Consider the following 10,970-nt stretch of genomic DNA (forward strand, 5'->3'; position numbering starts at 1 on the left):
AGCAATGTTCCCTGATAAAGAGCTTATTCTAGCCCCAAATGCGTTGAGTTTTAATAGGCTTTCAAGCTAGTGTCAAGAAACAGGAGTGCTAGTGCAGGGTTGCATCCCTGCCCCCAGTTCCTAAGAGCTATGTGTAACTATTTGTTCAGGGATGGAGAATTGGATCTGGTGAGCAGGATGGATCCTGATCTCCCACGCAACCTAGTGGGCAAGTTTGAATTGACAGTTGCCTGTCCTGTTCATGCTTGTGCGGTTTGGAAATCAAGTTGCGCAGGCCAAGGTGCTGTGCTTTGCAAGGCCCAACAAACAGTGGATTGCCAGGGCTGGCATAGATCGTTGGGGCTTCCCAAGGGCTGCATGTTGGGCTTTCCCAGAGCTTTGCAAGTGCTGCCAATCAAATATGTTACTTGGTGTATGGCTGCAGTTCCCAGAGTTCCCTGAGAAAGATGATTGAATGTTGAAGCACGATAGGAATTGTAGCTCTGCGAGGGGAATAGTGGTGTCCTAACAGCTTGCAGTGGGACGCGGGTGGCGCTGTGGGTTAAACCACAGAGCCTAGGGCTGCCGATCAGAAGGTCGGTGGTTCAAATCCCCACAACGGAGTGAGCTCCCATTGCTGGGTCCCTGCTCCTGCCAACCTAGAAGTTCGAAAGCACGTCAAAGTACAAGTGGATAAATAGGTACTGCTCCGGCGGGAAGGTAAACGGCATTTTTGTGTGCTGCTCTGGTTCGCCAGAAGCGGCTTAGTCATGCTGGCCACATGACCCGGAAGCTGTACGTCGGCTCCCTCGGCCAGTAAAGCGAGATGAGCGCCGCAACCCCAGAGTCGGTCACGACTGGACCTAATGATCAGGGGTTCCTTTACCTTCAACAGCTCTCAGCACCATGGACAAATTACAGTTCCCAGGATTCTTTGGCGGAAGACATACCGCTTTAAGCCATGCCACTTTGGGGACCACTTCAAGCTGTACAGTGCAGATAGAACTGTTTTTGGGGATGGCAGATCTTCCCCACCCGCCCCAACCCAAATTTGCTGCAATGAGATGAGGTTAGGTTCTCAGACTAGAAAAATGCTCCCAGCCACTATCTCATCAGCTATTATATTTCCTTGGGGACTGAGTCTGCAGAACTGAAAATGCTTCTGCAGTGCAAGATTCACCCTATTAGCCTTAATGACTGCTAATAGCATGTGAGGTGGGGGGTGGGAAGGCTGCAGACACTCGGAGTCTAATTTCTAACCCAGTATTCCGCACAGCCTTACCCCTTCCATCAGCTGAGTCCCACCCTGACATTCCTCCCCACCCCACCCTCTTAGAGCTGAACATCGCTTGTGACCCAAATCAGGGAAACGATAAAAAATTAGGTTTTGTGATTTACAGAACTTGAAGCATTTTTGAGGACAGAAATTGGAGTCGCCTAGTGACGGCCCCTAGGAATAATCTGCCTGAAATTTTCCTCAGCATAGATGCCCTTCTGCTAGTTGGTCTCTGTGAAAGCGTCTGCACAGGCCGCATTCACATGAGCAAAGAGAGGGGAAGAAGGCCTTGGATTCTTCTATTTGAATGCCCTGCTTCTGTACTCTGGTGTCATCTCATATACATAACGCTTCCAAAAAGGGTTTACAAAGTGGCTTACACCAAAAATCCCCTCTGCTTTCCTGAGGGGAACACCTGGTAGCGGCAGCATATGCCTCGCATTCAAACGTACCTCAGCCGCAAACACCCGGTGGTGTGTCAACCTTGGCTTCCCATGTGCAATAGAAATATTTCATTTCATCTCATCTCATAATGAAATGAGGTTGGTTAGATTGGGAGAGAGAAGTAATAATAATATTTTTTTTATTTGTACCCCGTCCATCTGGCTGGGTTTCCCCAGCCACTCTGGGCGGCTTCCAACAAAGATTAAAAATACATTAAAATATCACACATTAAACTTCCCTGAACAGGGCTGCCTTCAGATGCCTTCTGAATGTCAGGTAGTTGTTTATCTCTTTGACATCTGATGGGAGGGCGTTCAACAGGGCAGGTGCCACTACCGAGAAGGCCTTCTGCCTGGTTCCCTGTAGCTTTGCTTCTCACAATGATGGAACCGCCAGAAGGCCCTCGGCGCTGGACCTCAGCGTCTGGGCAGAACGACGGGGGTGGAGATGCTCCTTCAGGTATAACTGGCCCAATGTCACCCATTGAGCTTTGTGGTTGAGTGGGGGTTTTGAACCAAGGTCTCCCTGGGCCTAGTCTGACACTAACTACAACTTTGAATACTTGAAATGTGCGTAACTTTATTTATGATGATGGTTACTTCAAAGATGGATGCACAAGGGGAAACTGAGCCATATGTTGTTAATATTCGCATGCACAAGGATTTACGGAGTATTAAATTTTATTGCATTTGCATTTTCCCCTTCCTGTAGCAGAGGTAATTCTTCCCTCCTCTGTTTTATCCTGACAACAATCTTGTGAGGTCGGTAAGGCTGAGATGATAGTGAGTTTCATGGTTGAGAGAAAACTTGAACGAGCCGTACATTCCCTCCACCGAAAGAGCTGTTGTAGCATCCTGGTTAAGCACGTGATATTTGAGCCAAGAAGTCCTTGGAACAGAATCTCAGATATGAATTCTTACAGCTTTGACCCAGCAGCTGGGATCTGCAGGTGCTGCTGACCTGATCTGTGTGTAGTGCCGTAAGGATTACTGAGATAATTACATGAAGTGCTTTGAACATTCTCAAGCACTGTAGAAATGCAAATTATTAGCACTAGTAGTGGTACTATTGTGCCAGGGTGGCATAATGGTTACAGTGTTGGCCTATGACCTGGGCGACGAGGGTTCAAATCCCCAGTCGGCCATGAAGCTCACCTTGGCCCAGTCATCTTAGCCTCATCTTCCTCACAGGCTTCTTGTGAGGATGAAATGGATAGGAGGGGAACCATGTACACCACCTTGAGCTCCTTGGAAGAAAAAGATTGTACATAAATGTAATAAATAAAAATATATAATTAATAATAGTACTGCATCCATTAATACAAGTAAACGCTTACTGAATAATCCCTACTCCTTCAGTGCTTTAACTTCTCTCTCAGTGAGAATGAGAATGCCTTAAGCACCTGAAGAACTGAGGCACATACTCACACAAGCGTGGACTGAGACCCTAAAGAAAAGCTCTCTAGGTCTCTAAGGCCCCATATTGGGGTGTGGGGTGGTTTGTGGCCCCTTCCCTGCCTCTTGATGCCAGTCGTGTCACTTGCGCATGACATTTTTGGCTCCCATTGTGTTCATTCTGTGATTCTGGAGAAGTTTTGGTGGGTTTGCCAGCTTTCTCAGCATTGTGAAGAAAATACTGATTACTAATGGTGCTTCAGTCAACTGAGCGGAGGCAGAACAAGGACAGGAGTCTGAGAGTCAAAACCTGGAGGCATTCCAGTTACAAAGGAGGTACACAGCTTTGAACAGCCAAGGCAATTAATCATGGGGACAGGCTGCCAGGAGAGGGTGGTTCTCTTTTCTCCCCCCCCCCCACTTCCCCCCAAAAAAGAAACACCACATGCCACCTTTGGATTAAAACTGCACTCCCTTTTTAAAGAAGAGGAAATGGTCTTTATTTTTCTTGATGAATCCAGAGTAAATTCTGCCCTCTGGGTTTTGCACTTACGATCAGTAGCTGAATTCCTACACAAAAGGTAATTTAATCCGTAGTTAACCCTTGGTATGTTTATAAAACAGGCAACCCCCGATTTGCACAAGGGTTTTATTCCGGATCATCGTGCGCAACGGCAGAACATGCATAAGCCCATTATGCTCCCTTTTCCCAGCCACTTCCAGATTGCCACAGTGTACATGTGCACATGTTCATTGGGCACGTGTATCTTGGTCGTTGCCTGTATTCTGCTGGAAACTGCCCAGAGTGGCTGGAGTATTATTATTATTATTATTATTATTATTATTATTATTATTTTCTGCATTGCACAAGGGGTTGTCTGTTTTGCTCATGCAGAGACAGCACTGGATAACAACCAGTTTTTTAGAGGCGTTCCACTTGTAATAACTAGAAAGCAAGCCCATTGTTAACTTCCTAGTTTACTGACAATTGTGTCCATATGTTCAGTTCCTAGTGCAACTAAAGATTATGGACTACAGCCTACTGTTGGGGATCCATGACGTGCAACGAGCTGAACAGGAAGAAGACGAGGATGTGAAAGAGGAAGAGGAGGACGGAGAGGGTGAACCTGGGGGTGTGGCATCAGTAGGTTCCTATGGAACTTCTCCTGAGGGTATTGGCAGCTATCTCAACTCCCACAAGCCTTTGGGACCTGGCGACTTTGACCCTTACATTGATGTCTATGCCATAAAAAGTGCTGAAAGTAAGTAAGGATAAGAGGGAACTTTCCACAAGTCAACTTTGTCTTTCCTCAAGACACCTTAATTATCCTCTGTGACACAGGAGTCAGTCTGCCTATAGTGGTGCCTCGCAAGACGAAAAGAATCCGTTCTGTGATTCTCTTCGTCTAGCGGTTTTTTCGTCTTGCGAAGCAAGCCCATTGACGGATTAGCGCTATTAGCGGCTTCCAGCGGCTTATCTGCTGATCCGATCAGCTGATAAGCAGCTTAGCGGCTTAGAAAAAGGGGGGGAGGGGAAAAAACCAGCAGGAACTCGCAAGACATTGTCGTCTTGCGAAGCAAGCCCATAGGAAATTCGTTTTGCGAAGCACCTCCAAAATGGAAAACTCTTTCGTCTAGCAAGTTTATCGTCTTGCGAGGCATTCGTCTTGCGGGGCACCACTGTACTTTGTGCCTTTGATTGCATATTTCACTGAAAGGCAATATTCCAGCCAATTATTTACACATTGCAGCAATCTATAGCAGCTCTCCCTTTGCCCCTCCCCTTGTGGAAGCTGCAAACCACAATCCTTGTTTTAGGTTTTGTGTCTCAACTAGGAATTGTGGCTCGTTCCCCCCACCCCCAAACAAATCATGACATGAAGCTAAGATTTGTTTTTGACTTCTATTTGCTTTTTGCTTCTGTGAAACAAACCACATTCCCCAATTCAGATAAAACACTAGACCTAACCCAGGGATCCTGGTTTGTTGCTCCCGCTTGTAGAGAAGTGAAGTTGGAGCCATTTACATGCTCATGGTTAACTCTGCTTTACCATGACATGGTATGCGGGTGGCGCTGTGGGTTAAACCACAGAGCCTAGGGCTTGCTGATCAGAAGGTCGGTGGTTCGAATCCCTGCGACGGGGTGAGCTCCCGTTGCTCGGTCCCTGCTCCTGCCAACCTAGCAGTTCGGAAGCACGTCAAAGTGCAAGTAGATAAATAGGTACCGCTCCAGTGGGAAGGTAAACGGCGTTTCTGTGCACTGCTCCGGTTCGCCAGAAGCGGCTTAGTCATGCTGACCACATGACCCGGAAGCTGTATGCCGGCTCCCTCGGCCAATAAAGCGAGATGAGCGCCACAACCCCAGAGTCGGCCACGACTGGACCTAATGGTTAGGGGTCCCTTTACTTTTACCTTTAACCATGACATGCAAACATGGCTAAAAGAGAGTTTTACCATGAATGCTGTAGAGTTAACTGGGGAAGAAAACTGCAGAAATCAGAGACAGAACGTGACTAGATTGTTGTGTGTATGCATGCATCAGCAAAATTGTAGTGCAAGTATGTTATCTACCCTTTGGCACCAAATTTCAATGCCTTTTAATTTTTAATAAAAGTTTGTAGCCCTTGGGGGCGCACACAAAAGTTGTGTCAGCTAGTGCCTGCTACGATCTGAGATGTCAAACAGATTTACACAAGATACCCATGAACAAGCTTCCATTTTTTGCCTTATGTGGATCCTCCTGTGATCCTGAAGAGCTTCATAGGACACAAGACACAAGAGCTTCATGGGAGACTCTTCCGTTAAAAACTAGGTCTTGGAAGTCCTGTCTGGCCCTCTGAGCCAAGCTTCTCTTCTTTCAAGTCATCACTCCTTCCTCCTTTGGGTCTTTCTTAAATGTGGAATCTAAATGTCAGCTAAACTACACAAAAATAAGAAGATGTGTACATCTGCTCAACTTGCTTAGTTTTGATTGCAGAAAATGTGTCTTGTGGAAGAGAGGGTGGCACACACAGCCCTTGCTGTAGGCGAATCAGGTGGATATCTGCTTCCTGGAGAGGAGTTAGATTTGATAATAGGGATTCTGAAGTTCACTTCCAGCCACTGTAGTATTTTCTTGATGCTGCCACTGATGGCTTCATCTGTAAAATGGAGGCTTCGTTAGGAAGAAACATGTAGAAGATGAATTAATCATTCGTGAATTGTTTGTTATACTTGGGGCAGGAAGGGATTCTTCCCAAATTTAACTGATATACCATATTTTTCGCTCTATAACACGCACCCGACCATAACACGCACGTAGTTTTTAGAGGAGGAAAATCTGTAGGCATGCCACCCGTAGGCATTCCCTCCATAACACGCACAGACATTTTCCCTTACTTTTTAGGAGGAAAAAAGTGAGTGTTATGGTGCAAAAAATACGGTAATCTAATGTTCTTTATGTGGCTTTTTTTGCCTTTCCTCCCAGCTTGAGCTTGTTTCACTTTCTTGAGTTATTGGGCATTTTTCAGTTCTTATGCTACTTTGGTTTGGTGCATCCTATTAATTCCTACTTACGTCCCATGTACCCTTGACGGTGTAGTTTTATCCATTGGGTGTGGGGGGGTGCTGACAGGTTTCCTCCTGCCCCCACCCAGTCCTAAGATTCAGTAACTCACATTTTGCCCTGTTGGAATCCAGTGCAGAAAGAGCCTCATGGCATGAGGTGTGTGTGTGTGTGTGTGGTGGAATGCAGAGGGTAGCAGTGCCCATGAGCTTCATCGACTCTCTTTACTTTTCCAGATAGCCCCCAGAAGGAGGTTTATTTCATGGGCCTGATTGACATCCTCACACAGTATGATGCCAAGAAGAAGGCTGCCCATGCAGCTAAGACCGTCAAGCACGGGGTGAGTCTGGGTCCTGCACAGTTCTTCACAATGGGCCCCCTCGGTGTGGACTCTGGTGGCCCACAGCTAGCCTTACTAAATCAAAGAGTCAACTACAACCCCCAAGTGAGGATTTCCAGACTTCTGGTCAATTTCATAGCATCCATAGTGGTGACTGTAGCCACAACCTAGAGACCAAAAAAGGTGGACTGGTGAGAGAGCATCATCTTCAGGGGGTGGGGTGATAAAAATGTCACACCGTGTGAATGATTTATTCCAAAGTCATTTTTATTGCATAATTGGCTTAATCCTTTTTGTGCCAGAGGCACTTCCTTGAAATAAAGTGGTATCAGTACTAAACTAGGCCAGGGTTGGGGGTTATATAATGCCAAAACAGACAGTGGAAAGCACATGTGTGTGAGAGAAATGGTTGATCAAGGCCATTTTCAGACTTCAGTTCAGATGTTCTCTCTTCCTTGCCCTTCCAATATATTCGCTCCTCAAACTGTTATTTTTCCTAGTGTGTGTGGAAAGATAGCGGCGTTTTATGGTGGTTGTTGACACTTTGTCTTCCATTTCAGGCTGGTGCAGAGATCTCCACGGTGCATCCAGAACAATATGCCAAGCGCTTTCTGGACTTCGTCACGAATGTATTTGCTTAGCAGTTGTGCAGTCTGTCTTGTTGGCTGAAGCTTCAGATCAAAGGCTTTCCTGCCCTCCTCCCCCCACCTGTAGTTCTCCCTCTCTATCCCACCCCAATTCTCAGTAAGAGGGATGGTTCCCCCCCCCCTGCTGTTTGGGTCAGCAGGAGAGTTGGGTTGACTTGAGCCCCATTGTGGCTGGTCTGGGGGATGGCTGCTGAATCAAGTGCCTTATCTTTGACCTTCCGTCGGGATGAACAACCGTCCAGAGCACTAAAGAGGTCGCTGCTTTTGAAGGCAGCCTAAGCAGGAGAAAGACGGCTGGCTTCAGTTTCATCCCAGCATTGATATTCTCTATCCTCTAAAGTGTACAGGGGACACGCTACATTGGTTACTCTGGTCAGGGCAGGATCTAAGCTCGCACATAAGGTTTAATGGTATTTTATTCAGAGACAGAATAATATGCAATAAGAATTTAGTCTTGTGCCTTGAAAGAAGGGGGTCAAGTGGATTCTTCCCCATTTATGCAATCAATTCCCTTTGAGGGTGACTGATAGTATATATTAATTTACCCCATGATACCCAGTGGTAGTGCCTCTGTGTTTCAAAGTCCTCCTCCTCATTCTTTACCTCGTCTTTCCCACCCCTTGCTGGAAGGTTGTGCTGTAACCCACCCCTCCTGAGTGGTGTTGGCTCCTTCTAGCACTCTAGTAAATAGCAGAGGCTCTGATGAGCATCCTGGGAGCCTAGCACTCCAGTTCTCACCCCCAGCAGTGCAGCCTCCAGTAAACCTTCTTGCCAAAGTTCTGCTCCTTACAACAAGAGCCTCTTCCACGAAGGGCTGCTTTCAGAAGTCCTATGATTCTCCCTCAGCCATCACTCCAAAGGAGGATTAGAACTGATTCAGGGTTTGGGAGCTACTTCAGGGCTGCCCGTGGGGATTTGAGAATGTCCTCTAGGAGGCTTGCTGTGCCTGCTTTGGCAGAGAGAGATGGGTGTGTGTAGGGGAGAAGAGACAGAATTATTCTGGCCCCGTGTAATATACTGCATCCAGCTGTTCCCCTTGCTTCAGTATGTACCAGACTGTGTTGAGTAGCTCTGCTCACTAGTAAGGCTGTGACTGTAGTAAGTCCTGGCTTCCCAGCTCCACCCAAAGATAGCTTGTCCAGTTGAAGCCTCCAGAAAATGTCAAGGTGAAAGCCTTATCCGCTCCCTGTTTTAGCATACCTTTTGGGGACAGGATGATGTGGAAATGCCATGCCCAGGACTGGGGTGTTTTCAGAAGCAATATGTGTGTGTGCGCGCAATCTTGTGAAAGGGGCTCTAAATGTTTCCTTCTGAACTAACAAACTTATATGCTGAGGGGTGTCAACCTGTGTCAGTAGCTGTGTGATGGGGCAGTTTATATGCCAAGGAGCTGTGAGGTGTCTTAAAGAGAACATCCCTCTGTAGTAGTGTATTCATTAGTTCAGCAGAGCACAGCTGTCAAGGTTGGTCACAGGCCAGTTGCTCTTCCTGGACTGGCGCACCAACTTAACACGCCATGGCAGCTGTTCTGGTAAGGGGAGAGGCTTATGGCCGGCTCTGACGGTGGCACAGCCACCCAGCTGGCTGCTTTAGGCCTAGAACTCGGGGTAGTGCTGTGCTCTTCCATCAGTTCCCTCCCCTCTGCCCCCAATATTGTGGTTCTGCTGGGACTTGATGCCATTCCTCCAATGCAATAAAGCTTGTGCCATGGAAACATGCTTGTGCCCTGGGGCTGTCGTACTATCAGCCCCTTTTCAATGTTTCTTATTGTATAAGACGTTGTGTATTTCCAGTTCACTCTTGTATCACATAGAAATAAATTATTGAACCAGAAGTTGTCTGCATGCAAAAAATCCAGCTGTACCTGAGCTGCTCCTATTCTGCCAGTATGGGAGAAGCCCAGTGGAAGGACAAGGCTGCTCTTGCTCGTTTGGACTAAAAACTGTACCCCAGCAGCACAGAGAAAATGCTGGGGGGGGGGGCGGGTCTTACACAAGCCCTAATATTGGTCGCTTTGCATGCCTGTACTGACCATGGCGATGGTTCTGGACACAAAAATCATTATTACTGCTGGCAGCCAGGATTAATTAGGGGGAAGATGATGCCCATATTACTTGGGATGCACTTGTCTTTATTATGTGCTGCTTACCGTAATTGTCCTGGCTTGAACTTTCTCAGTGAAAATAGTTTTGGAACCTGTTGGTTGTTGGCTGCCCTGCCTTTTCCGAGTGCCATGGTGCCTCGTTCACTCTCAGGCTTCATACATAATAAATCTTGTGTTCATGCATCCAGAAAGACTACCATCCTTTGCAACGGTAGTGCAGAATTTAGTGCAGACTAGAAGCAACCCTCAGCCTGTGTAGTTGATCAAATAAACCCATATACTGTTTTAACATCTTTGAATGCAATAGACTGAGAGGCTGGCCCGTGCTTCTGGAGCGTGCTGCTCTCCTGTTATTCGATGTAAATGCTGTCTCTTGCTTTTCCAAGTGCCCACCTCCATGGAGCATGAAGAGTGCCTGGGTGGAATGCAGTGAGCCTAAATAAATTAAAACAGAGTTCCCAAATACCCATTACTATGGCCTCCTTACTATTCATTGCTGCCAATCTTTATAGCCATTCAGAAAATTAGTATAGCTAGCCTGAGAGCTGGTGTAGTAGCCGAGGATGTGAGCCAAGAAGTTCCTGGATTCAAATCTTGTCCCAGTTGCAGACTTGCCAGCTGGCCTTAGGCAAGCAGCTAGATAGGCCTATGTCTGCCTTGCTGATCTACTACTATAGAAGGGTAACGCCAACCGAGGCTTAGGAAGGGATTGTGAAGATTATGGAGAAGAAGACAGAAGCTGCGCAGGACAGCTCGAGGTTTACTTCTGAGCAAGCTTCCTTCCACAGGAGTGGCGTCATCACAAGATTGCCTTGAGCTCCCTGGCACTTGCAATACAGAGCAGTGTGCCATTCCTCTACACGGGTTTATTTCTGCCGAGTTCCCTGGGGTTTATTCTCGAGGGAGGGCGCGCGGGGTTGCACCTGTAACGATTGTTATTGTAAAAGCTGCCCCATCACTCTTCTGGATAAAAGCAGAGCCAGGCGGGCGAGGAGAGGCGTTGCAGGGAGAGGGGATGCCAATTTACTGGGCGCGGGTGCCAGTAACGGGGGGGGGGTGTTTCTGAGCAAGCGGGCGCAGCGATAGGATCGGGCTGCGTTGCCACTTCTGTGCTGTGGGGCGGCCGCTGAGAGGAGGATGTCGTGAGGAGCCCGGAGCTGCTGCTGCCGCCGCTTCTTCCCCCTCCTTCCCGCCGCCCACCTCTCCCGCGCGCGCAGCCAGCCGGGCCCGGCGCTCTCTCCG

At 47.6% G+C, this 10,970-nt stretch overlaps 1 protein-coding gene across 3 annotated transcripts in view; it reads left to right on the plus strand.

Annotated features, from left to right (window-relative positions):
* PIP4K2C (phosphatidylinositol-5-phosphate 4-kinase type 2 gamma) overlaps positions 1 to 9,458 on the plus strand; it is a 35,035-nt gene extending 25,577 nt beyond the window's left edge. For all 3 annotated transcript variants that reach the window (XM_082208694.1, XM_082208695.1, XM_082208696.1), the window contains 3 exons: positions 4,100 to 4,355; positions 6,874 to 6,977; positions 7,538 to 9,458. In XM_082208694.1, coding sequence (XP_082064820.1) covers positions 4,100 to 4,355; positions 6,874 to 6,977; positions 7,538 to 7,618 — 441 coding nt within the window. In that variant the 3' untranslated portion in view covers positions 7,619 to 9,458. The remainder of the gene's footprint in view (positions 1 to 4,099; positions 4,356 to 6,873; positions 6,978 to 7,537) is intronic.
* The last annotated feature ends 1,512 nt before the right edge of the window (positions 9,459 to 10,970 follow it).

The sequence above is a fragment of the Podarcis vaucheri genome (assembly GCF_965113315.1).
Source record: "Podarcis vaucheri genome assembly, chromosome: 2".
Taxonomy (NCBI): domain Eukaryota; kingdom Metazoa; phylum Chordata; class Lepidosauria; order Squamata; family Lacertidae; genus Podarcis; species Podarcis vaucheri.